The 26,615-nt window shown below is 36.3% G+C and overlaps 3 protein-coding genes and 1 long non-coding RNA gene across 5 annotated transcripts in view; 2 read left to right on the plus strand and 2 right to left on the minus strand.

The window, feature by feature from the left end:
• Window positions 1-1,693: 1,693 nt before the first annotated feature.
• Window positions 1,694-2,910, plus strand: LOC110378217 (uncharacterized). The gene has a single exon (XM_021337383.3). The coding sequence runs from the start codon at window positions 1,797-1,799 to the stop codon at window positions 2,841-2,843; it is 1,047 nt and encodes a 348-aa protein (XP_021193058.1). The 5' UTR covers window positions 1,694-1,796; the 3' UTR covers window positions 2,844-2,910.
• A 953-nt stretch (window positions 2,911-3,863) lies between these two features.
• LOC110378216 (uncharacterized) overlaps window positions 3,864-26,615 on the plus strand; it is a 40,004-nt gene continuing 17,252 nt past the window's right edge. Inside the window, exons 1-7 of the mRNA XM_049839337.2 lie at window positions 3,864-4,047; window positions 4,611-4,810; window positions 7,111-7,215; window positions 7,513-7,683; window positions 8,266-8,514; window positions 8,648-8,793; window positions 9,949-10,095. Of these exons, the coding sequence (XP_049695294.1) occupies window positions 3,948-4,047; window positions 4,611-4,810; window positions 7,111-7,215; window positions 7,513-7,683; window positions 8,266-8,514; window positions 8,648-8,793; window positions 9,949-10,095 (1,118 nt within the window). The 5' untranslated portion in view covers window positions 3,864-3,947. The remainder of the gene's footprint in view (window positions 4,048-4,610; window positions 4,811-7,110; window positions 7,216-7,512; window positions 7,684-8,265; window positions 8,515-8,647; window positions 8,794-9,948; window positions 10,096-26,615) is intronic.
• LOC135116938 (uncharacterized) lies at window positions 14,727-20,457 on the minus strand. Its single transcript, XR_010276512.1, has 2 exons — window positions 15,196-20,457; window positions 14,727-15,027 (listed from the first exon to the last, which is right to left on the minus strand). It is a non-coding gene; the product is annotated as an uncharacterized LOC135116938 (long non-coding RNA).
• LOC135116939 (uncharacterized) lies at window positions 22,137-26,585 on the minus strand. 2 transcript variants are annotated; one of them, XM_064034803.1, is made up of 3 exons: window positions 26,071-26,585; window positions 24,536-24,904; window positions 22,137-23,137 (listed from the first exon to the last, which is right to left on the minus strand). In XM_064034803.1, exons 2-3 carry the CDS (start codon window positions 24,875-24,877, stop codon window positions 22,178-22,180), a joined length of 1,302 nt encoding a protein of 433 aa, XP_063890873.1. In that variant the 5' UTR covers window positions 24,878-24,904; window positions 26,071-26,585; the 3' UTR covers window positions 22,137-22,177. The 2 variants fall into 2 exon arrangements, with proteins under 2 accessions (XP_063890873.1, XP_063890875.1); XM_064034805.1 differs by lacking the exon at window positions 26,071-26,585 and adding an exon at window positions 24,986-25,165.

The following is a 26,615-nucleotide window of genomic DNA, read 5'->3' on the forward strand; positions in this document are numbered from 1 at the left end:
ATAATTTAATTCATAAGTTCATAAACGACTTGCATAAGCTTTAATGAGCATTTTCATGCTCCGACTTGTACTTTTCTAGTAGCCGTTTCTAGTTCCGATTTTCTAGTAGCTGTGACCACAACCTTTTTTGAAGGCTGGATCCGCGCTTGAATACTGCCTTCTGCCCCCATACGTATGAACGCTCTTGAAATGATTCCATATGTACTCTCTCCTTATACTGCCTTATCTACTGCATGTAGGTATGTAAATTTTCACCCATAGGTAACGGATGGATGTGCCTAAAAGCCTTTTGAAGGCTGGATCCGCCTCTGGTTTATGTTCCGTGATTACAAATACTCGGTAATATAATAATAGGGGAAAGCTAAGCTAACAAGCAAAACTAATAATTTTGGCGGACATTGTACTTACCTAGAAATAATTATTTAAGTCATGTGTATTCACCAACACTTAACACGGGTTTATTTAGCGTCTAAAATACACAAAAATGAAATCAACCACAAAAATGAAGGAACCGGCTATGGACACAAAACCTTTGTTCATAGTCTCTTGACTTTGCAATATTTCCGAGTAATATTCATAAAACGAAAGTATTGTTACTAAAATGTTCAATAAACAACCCAGCACAATGAAGGAACATTCTATGAATTTATCACTGTAGAGGTTCATCCCTGCTTCTATGAGAAGGCCTAATGTTATAATTGTGAAAGACCCATACACGCCGGTCATTACGAAATGATTTAACGAAACTAAATCGTCACATTCTGACGTATAAAACATGCCAAGGGTCATGAACATTAACAAGAAACCTCGCATAACCATCTGAACCACTTTGAAAGTCATGATTATAGTTGTAAAATATATAAAACCGAAATATAAACTATTGCGAAGTGTTGTTATTTTTGTAAATTTCATAATAAAATGACAGCGCTATTGGTCACTATTGCCAGACATGAAAGATGTAATCAGCCATTAGCCATAGGTATTAAAAAAGAGGTTAAAAATTAAAATTATACAATCCGGAACCCGCTACGAATAATCCGCGGATTTCAATAGGAAACTAATGTATCCGTTGTTGTGCGATTAGAGATTCGATTTTGACATTAACTTTATATCATGTATGCTTCAAGCGTTCGTTCCGTGGACGGGTCCGTACGTTTTTTTTAAGTATGGCATCTCCCAGTTCAGCCTGGTAGGCCGTGTAGTTTGGTCCGATTCTTCTCAATAGAAGTTTTAACCTTCTTCGGGCATTCTGTTACTAATAATAAGACCGATCGTATTCCAATGACAATTGGTCTACCTATGTAATCGTAAATCATTTGAAGACATTATTGAAACACAGAAAAGGATAAAAATGATATTTTTTTTAAATTATCACATATGCTTCAATCGTAATTGATTTGTAGTTGGATATCAATCGTATGTAGCTTAAGTATTTGCAGATTCGAACCTCTGTCCGGAGTTTAGGTTCCTCCGTTTTCGGGAGGCACGTTATATTGTTATGGCACGGAACCAGCCCCACCACTCCAAAATTCTTAGTCACGGCCCCCGGCTCTCATTTGAACATCTTTGGCGTGTCTAGTGAGTCAAAGTAGTTTAATAGTTAATAGCATTTCGGAACGTATGGCAAACTCATTGGTAACGTTATTTACGGAGTAATGTTTGTCTATAAGCAGGTCTGTAACCAGTGTCTGTAACCATATTTTTTTTCCTAATGTAAGAATATTGGACGTCATTCGATTCTTTTTCACGTCTCCATACACATTTTTTGATACACAATTATAAAATATAATTTCGACATGAATGTTATTTACCTGTTTTGTAGTAGTTTTATGTTAGGATACGCGTTCTGCGAGAATGAAACAAACAGGAATTCGGTATTCAATTTCTGCAATCATCCAGATTGTTCGATGGAAAATCAGCATACAATGTGTGTGGCAGCTAATAAACAGAGCTCGAGACTCTACGCCTCTGGTATGACAACATGGATGCGCTACCAGATTCTATTACTGCACAATAGGCACAGGGACAATATAGCTATGGGCTTAGAACCAGGCCAGCCACCTGCTACGAACATGCGGAAGATGTACTGGGACTATGAACTTGAACATATGGCAGAGGTATGGGCACGACAGTGTCAGAAACGACATGACGAGTGCAGGAATACTATCAGGTTTAATGTTCTCCAAAATATGGACGTGCGGGCTGTCGTTAGTAGGGTTACTGAAGCTCAATTACTGGCGGACGCTGTGGGCGCTTGGTTTTCTGGTTCCCGCGCCCTGCCACCTGAGCATGTGTGGTCTTTCAGGCAAAGTAACTGTAGTGCGCCTGGAGGTTGTAACGCTCATTGGTATTCAGCAGCTGCGTGGGCATCGACATGGCGCCTAGGTTGCTCCCAATCACTTTGTACCGCTAAAAAGCCTTCATGCGCTCTCTTCCGTAAACGGCGCACAGTAACTGAGGAAACCCCGGAATATTCAATAGCAAATGCTACACGAACCTTCATGCCGAGTCAAAATATCCTTCGGCGTACTAGGTACATGACTCAAGCTAAATCTGTAAATTTTGAAGATTTTGCTACCACTGATGGCATAAGTTATCGAAAATCAAAAGAGTCTCCACTGCACCGTGGGATTTTAAATGACGAAAATAAAGAAAAAAGACGAAAGGAATCAAAAATTTTGGCATATACATTTTGCAATTATGGACCTGCAGGAAATATCGATGGCTTTCCTATTTATGAACCGGGATCTACTTGCTCTAACTGTCCCCAGGGCTCACAGTGCGGGGACCGGACTCACAGGGCCCTATGCGCCGTCACTGGGGATCCAGATTGTAGAGAATAATTTTATCTTTAAAATACGAGTATCATCAATATCTATCTAATATAAGAGTTTGACAAAACATCTTGTTTTACTGTTATCCATGCCATATCGCTCGGTTTTTCAACTCTGCAAAATCTGTGACTTCAAAAAAGGCTATCCATAACTTCCAGAGCCGAATTGGTTTTGCTTTAAAAGTTAGATAGGTAGACTTAACATACCTATACCCACTTAAGATGATACCAGGTTTTCGTAACTTAAGCAGGAAACTATAAGTATCAGTAAGCTGATGGAATTCCGAACTTCTCAACTAAGATGCAGTTTTCAAATAATCTGAACAAGCATTTGAAACTTATTAGGTAGTTGCATAGTTTGCTCTTCGCTTCATAAGAATGGGCCGATGACAGCATCTTACAAGCAAATAGTTTGTTAAGAGTTCTAACAGTTGGAGCTTACTTACATAATAATTTACTGAAGATTGCTTCAGTTTGACTTTGTAAGTATACTACCGTTATTTTGAAATAAGGTTAATTTAATAATTACAATATGGGTATGGCCCTGTTAGTTATAACATAACCAAAAACAATTATAGAACATTCAGCTTACAAACCGACAGTAAAACCAGTCATTAACCAGGTTTCTGCGGCTGCAGACAGCCTCCAGCGGCGGAAAGATAGTGGCCTTGTCGGCAACTAACCTTCTCTCCCTTGGTTAGCGTCGTTTAGTCATGGGATCGGAATGCCCACACTTTATTTACAGAACGCACCAGCTAGTTGGCGTGACCAAAAGGCTGGACTGAATTATCTTGGATAAAGGATAAGCATTCATTGCCATCCAGTGTTTCAATGCTTTTAGTTTTTTATTTGGTTGTAAATACATTTTTTTTCGCAGCAACGAGCCAATCGCCAGGCGCCTTAATGCGTGGCCTTGTATTCAAACGCCCTTCCTTACCTCCTTACCACAGCTGCTCGGACGGCACGCATATACGACCTCATTAGGAAAACCTCTTGTCAAAGTGTTTTGTAAACATTACGCAATAAAAAACATTTCGTATGTCATGATTTTTCTATAGTATAATCGTGAGTATAAAAATATCTATTTTTAGGGAGTTTATTAGATATAAACAGGATGTTGTCCGCAGCGAAAGTGCGCATCCATGGGATGCAAGATGATAACTGGGTTATCAAGGATAAAATCAACCAGTATCGGGGACTTATAAAATTGTATGGTAAGTAATATTTTGATTTAATTAACCAGCAGTTCTAAGACGAACTGGTTCAAAGTAAACAATCTCTTCAGCTTTAGCTCCCACTATTCCCCAGATTAATGTTACTGAAGGATAAGAACATACTCAGTACAATACCGGTTTTGAAAACTTTTGTACTAGTAGGCGTAGTGCCTACGTAGTACCTACCTAGGTACGGAAAAATATATGAGATGATTTTGAAAACATCCAACCCGTATTTGAAATAAAAAATCATAATTGGTCCTCCACAGTATCTTATGTTGGGTGTAGGTAAGGTACCTTAAGTGTAGGTAATGGCAAGCTAGTATCATGAAACCGCTAACTAAAACCACCACTTTTACATAATACCTTACCTACCTTAATAGTCTGAAAATAGATAGGAATGTTTTATAGAGAAAAAAAAAGAGCTTCAACTTTGCACTATTGTGTGTAGAACTAGTTACAATATTACCTGCTTCAACATTGGTGATCGATTTAAAGACTTAATGTACCACACTGTAGCTTTCACCACGAGCCTACTTTCACCAGCGCTTTTGTTTAATTAGAGCGTGATCGGAAGATCCATGAGGGCGACTTGGCTAAGCAGAAGAAGAGGTACTCGCGTGACATACGCCAGCTTCGTAAAGAGATAGCTGCGAAGCGGGAGGAGCTGGGAGTCGCCGTCTATGGTGACAGGCAGTTCCTCAGAAATGCCTTCCAGGATCATAGAAGACTGCAGCTTACTTACATGAATAGTAAAGCCGATGTAAGTGCTCTCAAAATTATTATTATGTAATACTTGCAAAAGGAGGAAAATTTCAAATATAGCCTATATTTCTCAGTTATTTGCTCTCTCACGTTAGATACGTGGTCTTCTAATGATTATTATTTAGCATATCCACAACTTCCACAGGTTCTGAACTTTCAAAAAATTCGTTTATTTCACTATCCATCGCTAGAAACGATTCGAAATATGTTTGTATTCAGACATTATAATGAAGGCAGGCATCAATTGGGCCCCCAAGTTTAAGTGAAATTTGAAGGTTACCTACACCTTAGCTTTGGTGAAAATTAAATTCCTATTGTGTGAAAACGGGCATATGTTTCCTACCCTAGTTTCCTATTTTTACCGGTACCTACCAAGTATTTGCAGTTGTCAAATCAACAATGCTGTGTGTGGCAAGTGCGCAAACCACAAATCTCAAAAACAACTGTAGTGATAGTAGAGTACTGATTCCTTTTATCGATGCAACAAACTAAATCATAGACCTTCGTAACAGTCGTAGTAGTACCACAGATTACTAGTACGAAGTAACTATTGAGACTCGAGTCACAGCGCCCGGAGTGATAATAAAAATGTAGACATGGTTATGAATAAATTAAAGGTGCAATGTTTTCGTTTAGATTATTTGATAAATCCTACACAGTCCCTTCTAACTTGCTAACTCTCAGTTAATAGGTATTCGCGAATGTAGGTCGCAATCAAAGTGCAAATACTCGAGCCTACTAACAGGTTGAGGACTGTGAGACTGGTGTGGACTCTGAGAGAGTTCGAGCCATTAGCCAGTCTGTCGCTGTCTGGCGACAGTGACTGACGTCAAGGCTAGTCTGGGATTGTTCGTTTTGTTGTGACGGCCACCCAATTTTCTTCTAATTTAGGTGCTAACGTCGTCGAAATCTTTGGGGCAATAATGATGAAGATTTCATGTTGTTATGCTGAAATATTTCTGAGATAAATAATATACCGTCAGTTGCACAAAAGCTCCATTAAAATTAAAGCTTCATTAAATCTATTGCTAACACTTTTTATCTGGTAGACAAAGAAAGACGGATAAAATAACAGTTTTTTATTTGTGACATTTTTAAATAACAGTCTTCATACATAGTAGTCAAAAGCCAGAAAAGGAGATCATTCAAGTCTCGAACATTTTGTACCCAAAAATGAAAGTGCCGGCCAGAATAAAAAAATAATAGATTCTTGTAAAGAATAATGCCCTGAAGATTTTTTACTATTACAAGAATTGTCTACAATTAACCCCTAGGCTGCTATTTGACTTTGAAAATCCCAAAAAATCCCACAGGGTTTGGAGCATTACATTACGGCCATAAACTGGAAAAGCCAGCCGCTGCCTTCAAACAACTCCTGCTCGACCTGGGAAGTCATCAAATGACCCCCCTCTCGCTGTGGGAAAGTCAGACTCTTACTGACTAAAACCCATCATGGGGAAACCAGGGCCGCAGTAATTCTTTCGAACAATCCAGACGATTTTGATGATTTTGAAGGCAACGGCTGGCTTCTCCAGTTTGGGGCTGTAATGTAATACTCCAAACATTGTGGGATTTTTTGGTATTTTCAAAGTCAAATAGCAGCCTGGGGGTTAATTGTAGACAATTCTTGTAATAGTAAAAAATCTTCAGGGCATTATTCTCTACAAGAATCTACTATTTTTTTCTTCTGGCCGGCACTTTCAGTTTTGGGTACGAAATGAATGTTCTCCTTTGATAGCTTATCTTACCAAGGGTATCTAGACTGTGGGGGTAAGACAGGCAGTCGCTTCATGTAAATAACAGTTCTCGGCTGCCTCGGGTAAAACTGAAACCCAACTCCTACATAGTTGGGAAAAGGTCAAGCAGGTGAAGATGACATCTATAAACAAGATTATGCCATTTTCATCTGTACCTACATGTATTTTTTTGGAAGTGAAGATATCTTTACAGTATAGCGGAGTGCTTTAGCAACTTCCAGTTTCATCGGCCAATGTGGTCTTGACGAATGTAATAAAGAGGGAACATTTTTTGTTTGTTTGTTTGTATCCTAAAGGCTCCGAAACTACTCAAGCGACGCAAAAAAATCTTTCACGTTACTCTCTCCTCAGTAACGCGGGTGAAACTGCGGGAAAACGGCCAGTACAGCATAATCACAAAATAAATGACATCGTTACAGACCGTACCGTTGTTTCGGTATGTGCCACACAATACAAAATTCAATGTTAAAAAAAAACATTTTGCTTTGATTACTGCAATAGCCTGAAACATCTTTATAACATTTTGAAAATCTTTTTTCAGAAAGTTTTGGAAAGTATCCATCAAGAAAACTTCAACAAGCGGAAGCAACTTGACAGAATCAGATATACGAAAAAGAAGAAAATGGAACAATTTCGTATGGCACAGGTACTCATTTCGTACTTTCTTTGTCGATGCAAACCAAAAATCCATAGGTATATTTAAAAACTAGAAGCTTAAAATTCAGTTCAAAGTATCAAAATTAATTAATTTCAAGTTTTATCAGATAGAGAGAACGCGTACGCGTAGTTATGCCAAAACTTTTCGAAGTCATTTTTAGGGTTCCGTAACCAAACACCTACTTAGTTACAACGAATTTTATAGAAACCTTGCCTAAAAGTGAGCGTTGGGGTTCTGGTGGTTTTTGTATTATGTGAGCTGAATTTATTGTTTAATATTCGACAGTTGGAAGCGGCGGAGATGCGTGACCGCGTCATCTATGAAGTGGGGGGCAAGTTACCCCCCGAGAAGAAGGAGCAAGCCGTGGCGAACTATGTGCAGCGAGCAAATATCAAGAAAAACGCTGCACTCGCAATCAAAGTCATGTATAAGAAAATATTAGACATTCTTAAGAAGGTATTCATACTTGTAAACTCGAATTACATTATGTAGATTGTAGGTATTAGGTATATAAGTTCGTCTGAGGAAAATAATTTCAGGTATTCAGTGTACCTACTTATTTAAATTCAGTGCAGCAGTAATAACTCGTTTCAAAATAAAACTATAAGAACACATGCAACAAAAACATGAATATCTAATTTATCCTGGATTGAAACGTAGGAAAATGTTTGAAGTATATTTGTGGTAGCATCGCCTGTGTTATATTTTTCAAATCAAACACGTGTAGCTTCGTAACTTATAAGCGCTTAATAAGCTCGGGATTAAGCGGTCTGTTTGACTTTGTAATACGGAGCTTTTTATTTTCCAGAAATTAGTTATCTAATTGCTTTAATTGATTGGTTTAATCCTCTAGAAGTAGCGAAAGAAGTAAAGATTTATGTAATCTCTCTTATATTCCCCACATTTCTTTTGTATTTGTTCATACAGTATCATAAAAAATACTGTTGACTTTCCTCTAATCTAAAAGATGATTTAACTATACAGTCTACATGTGTAGTATTTAGCAATAAGTGGTGTAAAATCCTAATGATTTTATAGGATTCGTCATACTTCACCGTTGTACTGGAGGCATTGAAACTGGACTGCCGAGCGCAGGGCAAATGCTTGATGGGTGCTACCGAGATGGGCCAACTCGCTATGGAGTACCTTGATGACCGAAAATTCGAATACAATAAACTAGAAGGAGAGATAAAAGAAAACATGAAAGAAAGAGAGAGAACACTAAAGTTGGCTCGTCGTGAGGTCGCTTATTTGACTGATTCGTTTCCACATCTCATACGGAAAGAGGTACTTGGCTAGACGTACTTTTTAAAGGATACTGCACTAAAAACCAAAAGCCTTCAGATTTTTTAGTTTCAGTAACGATTTTTAATTGTATCATCATATACGAGCTGAATAATGATAAATATCAATTAATTAGGAAGCCACAAATTTGGACGATTTGTACGAAGATGAGGACAACGGAAGCAGCCATTCCACGCACTGGGAACTGGAAGAAGTACTGCGGACATGCAAACGCCTGCAAAAAGCAACTCTTGTTTCCTCTTTTGACCAAATTCTTTTAAGGTAAATAAAATAAGTCAATAAGTATATCTTTTTTTCAGAAGTTAGTCTGAAAAAAGAAGTAGGTTTCAATTGTTTTTTTTGTCTCTCCGCAATACCGTGGGGGTAGTCTATTTTCAGCTTTAGACTAAATCTGGAGTTGAAAGTGCATTAGGTTCATAGCTAAGTTAGAAGAAGATTACCCCAATAAAAAAATATAATCATAGTAAGAGTAGGAGGAATAAAAAAAAACTGTTTTATTCACACAATTAATTGTACACAGATACACAAGATACAAATTACAACTATTAGTGTTACGTATTGTCGATGACCTCTGGCACCTTATTATGTAAAGCTGGGTACTCACTTAGCAGTGTAGCACGTAACGTATCAGATACGGTATCAAGTGAGTACGTAGGCACGAGCCCGCTGCGAGCCGCTCGCGCGTGGAGCGCTGTAAGCTCGCAGTGACCCGCCGAGTGGCGGTTTCACTGCGAAGACAAAGGCGCAATGTGTTCGTGAGGACCGTGGACGAGCCGTACCCACTTGCAGGTTGATACCGTATCTGATACCTTACGTGCTACACTTCTAAGTGAGTACCCAGCTTAAGATTTAACTTGTGTTTAGGGTGTCAGCGATCTCCGTAAGGCCTCGGCCTCGAATTTTGCGGGCAGCGGGGCGGCAGCGGCGGCGGCGCGGGCGGTCACCGCTTGACTGGAGTGCACCGCTCGTTGACCGCTCCCGCGCCGCTGTATTCGAGGGCCGGTCCATTTTAACATACGCGTAAGATCCCGCGCCGCCGCCGCTGCCGCCCCGCTGCCCGCAAAATTCGAGGCCGAGGCCTTACAGTTTGAACATGTGACAGTAGTTGTAAGACGTACAAAATAACAATAATTAAAGATTTCATGCCAGCTGATGCACCAATGGTGTAGCCTATTTACTTGTACTTATGGATGTGTGTGCGTGTGTGAGAGTGTGGGGGTGTTGTGTATGTGAAGTGCTACTAATACTCGTAAGATGTCCCAATCAGTCGATTAGCTATTTTCTACTCATTAAGAAGTAACTATTAATGTAATCTGTGCCATTACACTTAATACGCTTATCAGTATGTACATGTATTTATTACATTATTTTGTTTGACTACGGACGCCAATAACAAAAATGTTTCTCGATGTAAAGGTTGAAAGAACAACGCTATCAGACTGCAAGGCTGCTGACGTCGCTGTCGCTGAACAATGAGAAACGTGACACGCTGATAGAGGACCGCAAACATGCCATGTTGATGCTCGACACGCTGAAGAACGTTGGACAAGAACGAACCAGCCAGTGAGTACGCACTAGGCAAATTATAAAACGTGGTGGCAGAAAGGTACATTCTTTTGTACTAGGCTTTCAATTAGAAGATCAATTATTGCCCGTGGATCGTGTCTGGCCAGGCCTGTTCTAATATTACAGGCTCTGTAACACCACGCAAGGGCAAAGAAATCAAACTACTTTGAAGTCTTTAATCATTTACATGGAAAATGATCATTTTTAAGTTCAATAGTGACTCTGACAATTGTAATACGAAACGAGATTTTTTACTTCTCGTGGCAAGAACGAGGCTAGTCTCGCAACCCCGTGCATTACCCATCACAAAAATTGTGATGAGCCCTGCATGATCCCACTTAGGATCACACTTGCTTATTTGGCTTTAAATATTCAGAACACAGTCGTTTTTTTATTTTAAAACTATGCGCACGATTATCCGCGCGCAAGTCGACCCGCACAGTCAAGTGTTTTTTAGGAGTAGGTACCTACTTTGAGATGTCATTGGAGGTTAATACTTATATGGTACAGGTATTTTCGAGATGTCATCTGTATGTAGTTAGATTTTACTATCTATTGAGTAACAGCACTTAAAGTTTCGTAATGGCAATGTTTTGAGGTGGTAGTTCGTACCTACTTTATCTAGATGAGTTATAATAAAATGTAGTAGGTAGCTGCGGGGCGCTAACCACTCCATGACCCAATTTTTCTGGTAATTTTATTGCTCTTTGATGAAATATGAACTATGTAGGTTTATGTCAAAGAGAATTGGTGTTTTTCTTTGAAGTTGTTCAGTACTTTCACACTGGCCGATTTTTCACTAGATTTCACGAGTTTTATACTTTTCACTGTTTTATACAACGCATGATGCTGACTTTGGAATATGTTGAATGTTTGAGAGTTAAGGCACAGTGTTGACGGGTTCCGTACTATCATTTATAAAACGTTCCATAATTATAATACATTCCTTATTCTGTGAATATTTCAAGCATATATAGTTATCGGCACGAATCATGAGCTCTGACCTTCGACTGCGCATAAGTAATTTATTGGGTCCCTTTTGTGGTATGAAGTGAGGCGCGGGGGCGGGCTAAAGCGGTGATTGGCCCGCAGTACATCGCGTCATAGCCGTCACTCGGGATTGGTTCTTTGCTAATAAATCACTTCTGTACAGATGTAGATCAGAGCTCAACATTCGTGCCGATAACTATACCTGTTGCCGTTATCGGTATCGAGCATAAATGAGCAAAAAAGTCACGTATGTCGTATTATTCTAGTTTTCAGTATTTGTTGTTACAGAAATACATCATAATTATGAGCTCGATGAAACGAAAATGTTTTCCACTAACTGTTGTGATATTACCTACATTTTGAAAAAGAAAAATCATGAATATTGTTGTTTTTGCAGCGCAGTGGAGGAAATCCAATTAGACAGGCTTCCAATGGAGCGCAATTGAATTCCGAGCTGTAATGCTGTTCACTGTAAAAACTTGAGTTCAAGAAGTAGTTTCCTTTATAGTCGAGCACTCAATTATCAGAAAGCAACTTATTTAACGTTAGACGAACTTTATTTTGTATTTTATCGTGCATATTGTCGAGTCCTCAGAAAAATAATTTAACAAAACATCCAGTTTAAAACAAAAACTTATCACCAATATTTCAGATTATTCGCTACAATATGGAAGCCATTTATTAATATATTACACATCTTTTATATTACTAAATTCAAACCTCGGATGCTGTGCCCGATATCGGTGGTTACCTGTTTATTATATTTTCACCAATCTTTAAATTTATTTCAGGTATCAAGGGCTATATAAACATATATATTACTATGTTTATGTAAAAAGATCTTTAACATACTATAAATATAAAACAAGTAAGGCAGAATATTGTGTTCTTGCAGATTGTCGGGGGTTGATTCACCTGTTTTGTCAAATAGTGAATTCGTATTTAAGACATATTGATGACTGAAATGCTCCACAAGGTTGTGAAAAACGTTTGACACTGCTTGCGTTGAAAAGAATTGGTTTATCATCTTCATTTAAAATTTCAACCTTTAAAATTTCATCAGTTAAAAACCTTTTCAGTAGTTTTCCTTTGACTACACAGTTAGGTGGTCAGATCAAATCTCCTCTTGAATTTTTGTAGCAATAATAGGTATTGCTAGTAGGTACCAGGTTAGTAGTCGTTGGCTCAGTAATTTCGTCGTTCGCGTTCCTGTTGAGTACGTTTCCAGAGCTTTTGTTGTTAAATCAAGTATTCATTTTATAACAGTTCGTACAATTCAAACCCGTATTTTTTTCAAGTAGAGCGCAATAATAATTGCTATTGGATCAGATTTGTGAAATGTTTTTGTGCATGTAAATTATGTTTGTTCTTTTTTCCCTTCCTTTCCTTCCTTTTATGTACTACCTATTATTTACATTCCATGGGAAAATACCACACACATCTAAAATAAAGCCATCACAGCTTACTATAATATCTATATGATTTTAACAAGTTAGAAAACTTATGTAAGCTATATACATTTTGCGTTGAAAGGAATAATTGGAACATCTTTTTAATGTACCTAAATATATGTTCTGTCCGTTTGAAACTTTTTTGAATATACCTGTGCACATGTATTTCTATCCACTCGGAACCTTTTTCAATGTATATGTACATATGTTTCGTGCATTATACATATCTGAGATATAGCCATCACAGCTTACTATATAGTGTGTCGTACCTGACGACATTAAATTAAATCCTACTTATATTATAAATGTGAAAGTTTTTGAGAATGTATGGATGTATGTTTGTTATTCAATCACGCAAAAACGGCTGGACTAATTGAGGCTATTTTGCTTAAACGCTACCTATCATATTTTATTTACAAAACAACTGGACTAGAGCGAACAGCTAATATTCTGTTACATTGTAATTTGTTTTGTATAAAATTTATATGTAACCGTAGCCATTGACAATGGGTACATTAATTTACGCAAAAGAATGGAATTCATTTTCCATTTTATGTTTTACAAACATAGGTACGCCAATCTGAATTGTTTCCGTTTTGTTTAAGGATCAAACGACGGAAAAAGGAATTCAGATTGACTTTCATAGTAACAATAGAAGTATAAGGTCGCGACGGTGAACGTTTTTATAATTATGTACATTTTTATATTCTGAAAAGGGTCTGCAATCAAGCTTATGGATTAAATGTAATGGGCCTGTACCTGTAAAGGCATTTTGAGGATATGGATAATTATGTACAATTATTTTTATACTTAATGATACTGGACTATGGGAAAAGAAGCACTTTTTATTGCATTGCATTTTTCATAAAAACGTCAAAAGTAAGCTTTGTTTCACTTTTCTTCAGTATAAACGAACTCTCACGGCAGTGTCGATTTCGCAAAATATTTCGGTGTTTGTTGTTTTCGAAAATAATTGCAGAACTTGGTTCACGGCAAAAGCAAAGTAATTAGTGTAAAAACCTGCAGCTATAATATTCGGAGGTTGTGGGAAGTCTGAACTTGAATTTTCTTCGCATAAAGGTGCCTATTTTAAAGGTTAATTTTGCAGTCATAATCGAACTCTATAATTTGTTCGTTGTTTAGTCAAAAGGCGATCTCTTTGATTGGTCAGCTACGCGACTGCTGTGCACGGGGTCTCCGGTATATTTCTCAGTTTGGGTCTCGTTAAGTTTAAGGATTTATATTTTATTTATAAATGATAAATGTACCTTAATTAATAAATGATCTTATAAAAGTTGTAAATAAACCTATCCATAACTAAGAGAGTAAAATGTTTTTCGAAGCGTCTGCGATTTGTAGTTTTCGCAGCTCATATCGATGTGTGGCCACTAAAAACGCCCCCACCCTGGTTCCGACTATCATCCGCTCGATCGCAACGTAGTATTTGATATCACAAAGGAATTCTTCTATGGAATTATTGCAACCAGATTCCGTTACTGCCAATCAATCAAAATGGATTCCCTCAGTATTGGTTTGGAATTCACTCTCGTACATTTTGATAGAATTTCCACGTCGTGTCTATAAAATGTTTGGTTTTGTTCTGTTGGGGCTCCGAACCCAACCCCACTCTGCATTTATTGGCCAGGATTTCGATTTGGTACAACTTTTCGAAACCCTTTTCAGGACTAATAACAAACGGTGAATATTATCTTGATTTTGTGATGGGCCTTATCAATTTTAATTTGAACATTTCTGCACATAACTTTTTTCACATGATCCAAAATGGTTGCAATGGTGTTGAAATTCAAGTTTTTTTTAGCATTACCGTAGACTTCGTGGCCTGACAATTGTGTACCTTTTAACCTTTGTTACAGGTATGAAGAATTTTTTAAACGATGGACTTATTCTGTTGACTGAAGACCTTAAAAAAGAAGGTCGATAAGAAGTAGAGGTATTAAAAATAGGGCTGCATAGCAGTAGTTTGCATTAATCAGCTGGGAGTTGGTTGGTGGGTGAAACACCTTTGTATCGGAAAGCACGCACATGTCTGTCACACGCCTGATCTCTCACCGATGTTGTCGGATTGCCGTTCTACCGGCTATGTTTGTGCACTATTGCGGCCGTTGGTAGGCTGGTAGTCAGGCTGGCCGACAGGTAGGTAGGTAGGGGTCCAAATAAAGTACACAATTTGGTAGAAATTGAGACTTTATTTAAGCCAACTTCTGTTGCCCTAATCACGAATAGATCTTGAGGTAGAAGGTACACTGGGAACACTGGCCTGAACCGTGGTGTAGCTCCGACGACGGCCCAGCTCCTTGCCAGGTTGCACTGCCAGGTCTCCAGCAGGACCCAGGTAGTTCCAGACAGGATCAGGTCTGGTCTTTCACTCGCCGCCAGGTAGAAAGATTGCGTAGCGAGGGTTTAAACAAGAACGTAGAATATCCAACGTAGCAATCCAACGTAGAAATTAAATCCACCGTAGAAAATCCTGGAAGCGCAGAGACAAGGCTAGCATTAGCAGAGCTTGGGCCACGTTGCCGGGTCCAAAGGTCACAGTGTCCCAGCAAACAAAGTGAACAAAGAACAGCTGCTTTAGATAGAAATTTAGCAAGAAGAACACCTTACAATAGAATTTAAGCAATGCATGGAAACTTACCCCAGCGGGATTTCCGATTAGAATTTGTCTAGCACAAATAAGTAGAAATTAGGCAGGTACGCAATACTTGAAGGTCAAGTAAAAAAAAACGTGTGACACAGCCGTCACGTCTGATGCAATTTGGTCGTCTGCCTGCGTCTCAGGCCCGAATGCACTCGAGGCACCACCGTCGCGCGCGGCGAAACCAGTTCACCAGTTTAGAGATGCGTAGGCGCAATAGTTACGAGGACCTTTGTGTAAATAATTAATATTGGGTTCCGTATATGAATTATGTTAATTTTAATATATTATAATTTTTTATTATATTTAGTTTAGTTTAATTTAGGTGTTTTATTAATTTTAGAATAATTGTATTGTAAATATTTCTACTTTATTTAATTTCTAACCTATTCTTAAAGCTAGCAAAGTACAACGTTACAGTACCCCGCCGCAAAGTGAAGGATTTTTCGTACTTAGAATAGAAAAATCCGCTATCACTACTAACTGCAAACTTACTAATACGTTCAGGCTAACATTCATACTTCACGCACACATAAACAATCACACCGTCTGCAAGTCTTTTAGTTTATGACTGGAGACCCTAACAAACAGAGTCACAATTATATAGTATCCATTGTTCTCGTTAGTAAATTTGTATGTAAAAATTAATACAATATTTAATACATAAGTTAAGTAGATAAGATGTTACTATTAAGACTAGGTTAGATATATTGGCTTATTATAATTATTATGTTTTAATTTGTATAAATTTATTATGTTTTATAATTTGTTATTTTAATATCTTTGATATGCCAGGAACCTAGTAATTTTCCAGACATATCAGCTAACTCGTAGACAAGAGGAGACTTTTTACCAATTATTTTACATTTTATAAATTTCGGTGCTAACTTTTTATTAAAATATTTATCTTTGTCACTAAGGTAAAACGTCTTTCTCCACACTACATCACCAACATTAAATTCAGCCGGTTTTCGGCGTAAATTATAATGTTGACAATTACGACTGTGAGCTTGTAGAAGTAGTGACTGAACTTTATTAAATATAGAAGATAGGACGCCTATGTTCTCCGCGTAGGAATCGCGAGGTTGGAAAGTTAAATCATCGTCAGTATCAGCATCGATATAATGTGTACCACAAGTCACTAGTTCACGTCCGTATACAAGAAATGAGGGGGTGTAGCCAGTAACTTCATTTACGAAACAATTCACAGCGAATTGTATTTTAGGTACTAAGAGATCCCAAATACGTTGATCGTTAGAGATGAACGTGGAAATGGCAGTCATAATAGTTTTATTATAACGTTCAACAGTGTTCACATGTGGCGAATATTTAGGCGTAAAATGCAACTTAGGTACTTTATATTTATCTAGCATTTGTTTTAGCGTGGTACTTACAAATTGTTTACCATTATCCAATATTACAGTGGATGGAATGCCATGTATTAGGAATACATGTTCCTCCAGTATTCTGGTAACAATTTCAGCGGTAGCGCGCTTGATTGGAAATAGTAAGCAATACTTACTAAAACAACAAGTGACGACTAGAATAAAGGTATTAAGTTTCCTAGTAGGAGGTAGGGGTCCTACTAGGTCCACGCTAATAACTTGGAAAGGTCTAGTACAATGTTTAGGTCTACCCATTTCACCTAGAATCGCGTGATTTTGGTGTTTGTGCGCGATGCAAGTATCACAAGAAGTAACAGCTTTTACAACGTCAGCATGCATACCAGGCCAGAAATAACTGAGACTTAAACGTTTAAATGTTTTAAAAATACCGAAATGACCAGCTGTTGGGTCCGAGTGGTTTTCGAGTACAATAGCTTGTCTAGACTCAGCAGGAATTACTTCCTTCCACTCGAACTCTTTATGTAAAGGGTTATTAGTTTTAGAATAACGGAATAAACGATTGTTTTTAATTAGGTAATTAGGAAATGATGTAGGAGAATTTTGACAACCATGATATATATTTAAGTACCACTGATCATTAGTGTTAGGTAGAACATTGTTAGAATGTATCGCTGAAATTTTACATGAACGTGACAATGCATCAGGGATAACATTATCAACGCCACGCCTATGTTTAATTTCAAAATTAAAAGCTGATAGACGAACGCCCCAGCGAGCTAACCGTCCAGTTGGGTTGCTTAGATTTAGAAACCACTTGAGAGCTGAATGGTCAGTATAGACGACAAACTTCATACCGTTATCCAGATAGCATCTCCAGTGTTCCAAAGCTACTAACACAGCCAAAGCTTCACGCTCCGTAATGCTATAGTTCCTTTCAGGTCCAGTCAAAGTTCTACTATAGTAGGCAATAGGGTGATCCACTCCTTCTATGGTTTGGGTTAGCATACCACCAACACCATAGTCGCTAGCATCCGTATGTTCTTGAAAGGGAAGGTCAAAATTAGGGCAAGATAGAATAGGGGCAGAGACTAGTAATTCTCTTAATTTATTAAAAGATTCTTCGGCTTGGGTAGTCCAAGCAAAAGGATTAGTTTTTTTATTAGTGGAAGTTAATTTATTTAACGGACCAGCAATTGAGCTAAAATTAGGGACAAACTTCCGGTACCACGAAGCTATACCCAGAAATCGTTTAACTTCTTTTTTATTTGTAGGTGTAGGGAAATTAACAATAGTCTCAATTTTTGAAGGATCAACATGAAGACCTTTAGAGTTTACTACATAGCCAAGGTATTTAAGCTCACTACGGAAGAAAACAGATTTTTCAAAGTTTATAGTTAAATTAGCCATTTTTAATTTTTTATGAACTTTCAGGAGAAGAGAAATATGAGATTCAAAATCAGAACTAGCTACTACGATATCATCTATGTAAACAAATACAGAGTTTTCAAATTCAGGTCCATAGAACAAAGTATCAACGAGTCTTTGTTGTGTAGCCGGTGAATTTGTCAACCCGAATGGCATAGTGACAAATCTGTAGGTACCACGATGCGGAATGTAGAACGCAGTCTTGTTACGATCAGCTTCAGAAATAGGTATCTGCCAAAACGCTCTAGATAGGTCTATACTACTTAGGTATTTAGCATTTTTCAGGTTGTCTAGAATTTCAGATATGTAGGGTAACTTGTAGGCATCCTTTTTGGTCACAGAATTTAGTTTTCTGCTATCTAGACAGAACCTAAGCTTGCCATCTTTTTTAGGTATAAGTAAGACAGGAGAAGACCAAGGGCTCTCGCATTCTTCAACCACACCTAGCACTAGCATTTCATCCAGCTCTTCAGATAAAATACGTTGCTTCTCTGGAGAAACGCGGTAATATCTTTGCCTAATAGGTAAAGAATCTCCAGTGTCAATGCGATGCATAACTAGATTAGTTCTACCCAAACCACACTTTTCAGTAGAAATATTTTTAAATAATGTTATCAGCTGTAACACGTTGATCTTCAGTAAGTTCATTATAGGAACGTAACATACCATTAGCTTCAGAGACTGTGTTTACATTAGAAGGGCAATTAGACAAACTATCCCAAGTAACACAGATAGCATTATAACAAATCAATCGTGAAGTGATATAGAGCTTAAGATCTATGTAAGATTTTATAAACGTTCACCAAACAGCCTGACGCTATATATAAGCACCTAAAAGCCATTATAATACATTACGCTGTATGACGGTTGGTTAATGGTATAAAAAAATGCTTTTATAAATCTGTTAGTTTTAGTGCGGCACGACGCAACGTCGCTGTATAGCTTTTTGCATGTTTTTATACCTTTACTTCTATAATAGCATTTTTAAGTAATAAATAAATGCCTAATGCTGTTGTGTAGCATAAAGTTGAACCATATTAATGCACTGTTAATCCATTATACAGCCTTGGGCAGTTTTCAGAAGTTTTCGTTTCATTATAGCATTTTTTCATAGTAAGTCAATGCCTAATGCTGCTGTATAGCATAAAGTTGAACCATTACAATGCTCCGTAAATCCACTGTACAGCTTTTAGCTGTTTTCATTACCTTTGGCTGTTTGATAGCATTTTTGTATATTAATTAAAAGCCTAATGCTACTGAACAGCATAAACTGAAATCATTGTAATGCTCGCATTTTTCAAGTTCCACTGATTATTGTTGTAAAACCAATAGCTCTTTAATGACATATATTTGTGTTATAATACTGCATTAAGCTGTACATATATTTACCTTTCTGTGTTTGTAAAGCCTTTTGTTTTTATATAGCCCTATAAAGGTGATAATATAGCATTAAAAAAATTACGTTATAATTGCATTGTATCGCTTCACGTGTAGTTCTGTTGAAAAAAGAATATTAGTTTTCAAAATGCTGAAAAAATCATGGAAAATAAAAGCAAGGACTGGAGGAATAAGGCGAAAAATATCAAAAGAATATGCAAGAATAATGATGACTTCGCATGAGGACAAAACCAATGCACGACGAAACGATTCAAGTTATAATGATATTAGAGAAGGTTCCGTAGGCCCTCAATATAATTTTCAACAAACCTATTCTGGTCCATTTAGCGATGACTTTTGTAATGCCGAATTAGATGACCACGATGTAATGCCAGATGTAAGATCTGAGAGTTTTGAAGAAAGTGAAGATGACAATGATATTGATAAATATGTTAAAGTATCGTCATTTCGTGAAAATATCAGAGAATGGGCAATTGAAAGGAATATTACTCAAATAGCGTTAAAAGATCTTGCAAAAATTATAAATCAATTAATTCCGGATATATTACCTACAGATCCAAGGACCATTATAAAAACACCAAGATGTGTCAACATAAAAAAAAATAATGATGGCGAATATTGGCACAACGGAATTACAAATAATTTAACTACACTATTGGAAAAGTGGACAGATGTTCCAAAATGTATTTCTTTAAATTTTAATTTTGATGGTTTGCCAATTTTTAAAAGCTCAAAGAAAGAATTTTGGCCAATTCTTTGTAACATTTATGAAAATCCAGACATAAAACCTTTCGTGATTGGAATTTACTATGGAGTAGGAAAACCTAAGAGTTTAGCTGCATATCTAGAAGATTTTATTAACGATCTTAATAATTTATTGGAAAACGGAATTTCGTTAGTGCAACAATCTGAGAAGAAAGTTACAGTAAAGATCAGATGTTTTATCTGTGACTCACCTGCTAGAGCTTTCATAAAAGGTATATGTTTATTATATCCTTATCTATAGTTATTCGAAATCTTTTTTGTTTATCTTGGATTTAATGGACATGAAAATTACACAAAATTTAGTCATATCAGCATAGATTCTATAGTTATCAATATACTCTAATAGGTAAAGCTTATTAGAATATATCTAGTTCCAGTTGGACTTCAGGGGTTCTATCTATAAATATTGATAACTATAGAATCTATGCTGATATGACTAAATTTTGTGTAATTTTCTAAACTGGAACTAGATAGGTATATTCTAATAAGCTTTACCTATTAGAGTATATCTAGTTCCTTTTATTATTTATTTGATAAATTAAAATTTAACTTCTTTCTATCACAACATTTCTTTTTATTCTTTCAGGTGTTTGTAACTTTAATGGAAAACATGGCTGCATGAAATGTATCACTGTTGGTGAATATTCCTACAACTCACACACAGTTACATTTCCTGATATAAGTTGTTCAGAGAGAACAAATGATGGTTTCCGTAGAAAACTTTATGGGGCACACCATAAGATTGATTCCCCTATGCTTAATCTTCCAATAGATATGGTAAAAGATTTTCCAGTTGGTGATTCGTTGCATTTAGTCGACTTAGGCATTATGAAGAGGCTACTAGTTGGATGGCGTGATGGTAATTTTGGAAAATATCGAACGAAATGGCGTGCTATGGATATTGAAGTTGTAACAAATTTCTTAAACAAGTGCAATATGTTACCAACCGAAATTCATCGAGCAGTACGAAGTCTGGAATATCTAGCATTTTGGAAAGCTACTGAATATAGAACTTTTTTATTCTATCTAAGTATTATTATACTGCCAGATGTGCTCAATAATGCCACATTTTCACATTTTCTGAAGTTTTACTGTGGCATTACAATCTGTTCAACTGAAAGGCATCTGCCTATGCTGCCATTAGCTAAAGAACTGCTAAAAGATTTTGTCAAACACTATAAAGACTTCTATGGAGCAGATTACGTTACTAGTAACGTGCACAATTTAACCCACGTAACTGCAGAAGTTGAAAGATTTGGACCTTTACACTCATTCAGTGCTTACCCTTTTGAGAATAAGCTGTATTGCATTAAGCGATTGCTGAGAGGTGGAAAAAATCCGTTATCACAGATAGCAAATAGAATAGTTGAAGCCACGGAAGAGTTTAATGTTAAAAATCCTGAAAAAAGTGATCATCCGTTCGTAACGGCAAGCAGAAATAATTTCAGAACACTTCATTTACAACGATTTAAGGTTTCCCCAAAAAGAAAGGATAGATACGTGTTAACAACTTTCAACGATATAGTTGAAATAAATGATATAGTTGAAGAAATCAATGGGACTTGTATTAAGGGCTTGAAAATAAGTAACAAAGAAGATGTGTTTACGTATCCAATAAAATCCTCACGTTTACACATTTACAAATCAAAAATTCACGATAATACCAGTTTTAACATTGTTTTAAATCCTAAAGATATACAATGTAAATTAGTATGTATTGATCATTATGAATACTTATATTTCATACCATTATTGCATACGATCCAATAAAAAAAAACCCAGTTATTTTAAGCATTTTTGTTTTATTTAAGTACGTAGGTAGATTTTAGGGTTATTAAAGAAATAGTGTAGGCATATTGCAATTGTTTTCTTATTATTACCTAATTAAAAAAAGATTGATTATACAAATTTAAATCAAAATTATTGAGTGCAGAAACATAATTTTTATGGTTGAATAATTGAGATTGATTACACAAAAAAATATCAAAATTAAATATTTAGTGTAGGACTTTTTACCTTTTAAAAACTTAACCACATAAATACGTTGATTAACACAAATCATATTCATCCTCATCATCAATAATATTATTAGTAATATTTTCTTTCTCCAATGCTTGTTCTTGAATTACCTGGCTTTCTTCTTCAGTTTCGTCGTCAACATCAATTGCTGCACGTGCTTCAATTTGTATGCTTTCTCTTTCAGTGTCTTTGGTGTCATCATTTGGTGGCTTTTCATTCCCAGTCTTTTGTCGTTTATCTAAATTATCCTTAAGCTTGCGAGATCTCTTAGAAGATGTTCTTACGTTTTTCATGCATTTCCTTTGCGTTGAATTTCTTGTAACAATTTTGAAAAATTTTTCGTTATCTTGAACAGTATATGTTGGATCCCAAGTTAGTATCATTGCATGAAAGAATTTCAGAAGGTTCTTGTAGTCTTTAAGGGCAATTTTGGACCTATCTCCTCTACTTCCACCCGCCCAGGAACACAAGCAAAGGAAATCCCGAGTAAATAGAATATCAAGTAATTTATAAGCACAAGTTATTCCCGTGCCGTTCGAAGGTGTGCATAAAAATGACAAATGATGTCGAAATTTTTTTTTTTCTGTTTTGTCTGCTAATAACTGGTCCAGTGATATAAGCTCTCTTTGACTGTCAATGGGCTTGAACGCAAAACTTTCATTATCTGCAGCGTTTACATCTTTCAATAAAGTAACGTTTGTACCAGTTGTACGCCCCTCATTTATCTCTGCGAGTTGTACAGTTATTTCATCTAACTGAACAGATTGTCTGGCCAATTCTTGGGTTATCTTTTCTTGGTTTTTGAGAGCGACTTCTTGAATTTGTAGCACAGTATCCAATTTTTGAGCAATAATATTTTGATTGCTTAAAATTAGATCAAAGTTCACAGTTTCTGCGTTTAATATCTGTAGTACATTTTCACTGTTAGTGAAGTTTTCAGTAGCTGTGAGGTTAATGTTTGAGTTTTCTTGATTTTCTTGATTGTATGTCTGAAAATAATTCAATCAATTTTAATTATTTCTTGTCTTAACTGACATTTAATCACTACTTAAGACTTTAAGTAGTGATTAGTTAAAATGTTGCTTAAAAGGTGATTAGAGATTTTTATAAGTAAGGGGCTTAATGAAAAAAAAGCAACGCAGGCCTGGTCTCGTAATAAGCGCGCGGGTAGATCGCACAACACTACGCTGATCACAGATAATATAATAGTTAATACGTAACAGATAAATCACTCCATACAAAAAAGTCCATACCTACTGTTATAAGCTCCCCAACTACAAGTTCCCCTACAAGTTCCCCAACTACCTACAAATTCCTAGCTGCGTTATAAAATGAACCTTAAAAGCTCGAGCGCTTGATTGTTATTCCAATGCGATAGCGCACAGTTCAGTGACCGCAACCGTGCCGTGGCCGTGCTTAGGGTTGCTTCTTACAATTTATTAATATTTAAGTTGGAAAACGAAGTTACGCTTATTTTAAGATAGCCTTTTTTTAAATTGAGTTTTTAAATAAAAAGTAATATCAAGAATATTTTTCTTTAGTTAACTATTGTATCGCCTACTTAAATGGAGTATGGGTACATATTACTAAATATTACCTAATACGTAAGCATAGTTAAGTACTTAAGTAAAGCTTTCGTCTAAATCAAAGGCGGTTTCCAACTATTTTTCGAGCACAAGTGCCATACCCCATATGGTACTACTCCGTCGAGTGTTGATACATACCTAAAATTGGTTTCTGCGTAGCGACATGCGTAATGTTCCGAGTCGTCATTAAGTTATTAAGTTGGACCAGAACTATATCTACTTACACTCGAGATGTGTTTTGAGCTACAAAACTCATAATACAGTTCATATAACTAAGTAGGTATCTAAAGTAAAACAAGTAGGTACCTAATGATCTCTGTTGTTACTGTAAAGTAAGTAAATGTAAAAAGTAAATAAAGTAGACAAGTATTAATTTATTTAAAAAAATAGAATTACTAGATAAGTAAGTTCATAAATATAAAATGTTTCTAAATCTTACAATAGTCGCATAGAAACCAACACAACTCAAAATAATCCATCAGTTTGTGAGGTAGCTTAAAAAACCTAATAAAAACCAGCAGCATAACATGCCACGAAATAAAAATAGTAATATTGTGTTGCGCGCGGCGCGTGTGACTGTTGTGCGCCCTGAGCCGCGTGGGGCTACCGGTAACCCAGCGAGCGGTAGGCATTTATCCCGCGCAAGTACGTCGAGTGACAGAGGCCTGCGCTGATCTAGTGCCGTGCGATCTACCCGCGCGCTTGTTACGAGACCGGGTCTGCGTTGCCACGCATCCCGCTGACTACGACACATAATAGTGAGTAAAATGCCAAAACTACAAACAAAAAATATTAACTTACCAAATTATTAGCCAAAAGTTCAAAATTTATTTCTCCTTGACTTGGCAGGTCAACTGTCTCTCGAGGCTCAACCACAACTGTATCTTGAACATCTGTGTCTGAATTTTCTTCCATTGCAGATAATTCATCATCAGCAAGCTGGTATGTCTGAATATTGTTTCTTTTCAACGTGCACTTCATTAATTTCCAGTCTTTACTGGGTTTAGATTGGTCATCTTTCATTAATTTAAACAGAGTCTTTTTAGGCGGCCACCACAATTTTCCTTTATCTTCCCAGAAAGAAGGTACAATAACCAGACTTTTTCTACCTCTCTCTATTGTCTGCACTATTTTGTATGTCATTTTCGGTAAGGTACCTAACCTTAATCACTGAAAATATAAAAACAATGTTTTTAAAAAGCAATAGGTAATTAACGGCAAAAAGAAACAACATTAGCAGTATATATATACCTAAATACACTGACAAAATGTAAAGAATGGTCCTTTTTATAAACTAATAAACTACGCAAGAAATACCTAAAGACAAATAACGAACAATACGTGCGACCAACTCTGTGAGTCTTTCGCAACTAAGTCGGTTCACGTGGCGGGGAGAGGGGAATGTGAAGATGGCGTCTATGTATAATTTTGCAACTCATTCTAATAGTATTAATAAAACGATAGCTATAATTGTTAGTTATAATATTCACAAAGACTTTTCTATCATGAGTTGTGTTGGTCCTCATCAAGGACCATCAGTGAAAAGTAGTTTTGTACCATTTTATCACATAATACAATTTTATTTTTTATTGCTAACTGTAGTAGGTACGTCTGCATAATATGCATTTTCTATTCGCATAATGTTTAATAGGCACATAAGTACCTAATTGTCCCTTCAACGGTGAATTCGTTCAGATGGCCTTGACGAACAGACTCAGCTTGTACAAAAATAGGGTTAAAATAAAAAGGATATGTATGAGTTTTGTCTTTTTGTTTAAGGATCACTAAAATTGCGTTTTATAACGGAACAAATTCACAGTCCATGTTCAGTCTCCTGGCATTTATGTGAACACTTATAATATTGCTTTACAGACGATGGCACTACAGTGGTTTATCAAAACTCTTCTCTTTGGCCTTTGGCTTAATAATTGTTCACATATAAGTGTTTGTGCTGCTAAGAGCATTAATAAGCTCATATAATGGTTCACCAAGCTGCTTTAAAATGACACCATTTTGTAAATATTCCATTGCCAAAAAATATTATTATTTCGACTTATGTAAAAAAATAATCGACCTATTCATTAATTTAGTAGTAGTATTAGGTTAATTTAGTATTTTTAATTTATTACGTTAACTTAATAATGCAAAAATTTTGTTAAATTGCAGAAATACGTTTTTTTTTATTTCATACTTTTTTTTTATATAACAAAACCAAGACAAAACCTTTGTAAAATGAAGGCGCGTGAAAATTTTCAATAAAAACTATATAGACATTGACAGTAAACTAAATTCCGCAGTAATATTTGAAGACAATAATAAAAACAAGAGAAACTTACCGAGAATAAACAAAAACAACAAACTCGCACTCAGTTTTTGTCACCACAGTCAATATCGCAGACAATTACTTAAATTATTATGTTTTTCTATTGTACCGTATGGCAATAAGGATGTTTTTTCTGTAATGCCAGATTGATTTAAGTTTCAACTGTGAACACATGAAGAATTTTAGTGTTGTATTAATGCTAGTACAATGCTTTTGTAATGCGATTAACAACTTCATTGCCAATAATTGTGCTAATATAATGCAATTATATATTTTTTTACAGTATTAATGCTAATATAATGCTTTTGTCATGCTGTTAACACTTTTTTGATTATAATAATGCTAATATAATGCTTTTGTCATGCTATTAACACTTTTTTGACCATAATAATGCTAGTATAATGCTTTTGTAATGCCCTTAAAGTGCCCATTGTGAACCTATTACGTGCCAAAAGCTGTTTAATTTGTGCCCAAATCAGCACTTGATTAGCAGTATAATTGTTTATAAAACTAATATAGAATTAGATCATAATGCTTAAACGATAAATACATGCCGTT

This window comes from Helicoverpa armigera, chromosome 1, assembly GCF_030705265.1.
Source record: "Helicoverpa armigera isolate CAAS_96S chromosome 1, ASM3070526v1, whole genome shotgun sequence".
In the NCBI taxonomy this organism is placed as follows: Eukaryota; Metazoa; Arthropoda; class Insecta; order Lepidoptera; family Noctuidae; genus Helicoverpa; species Helicoverpa armigera.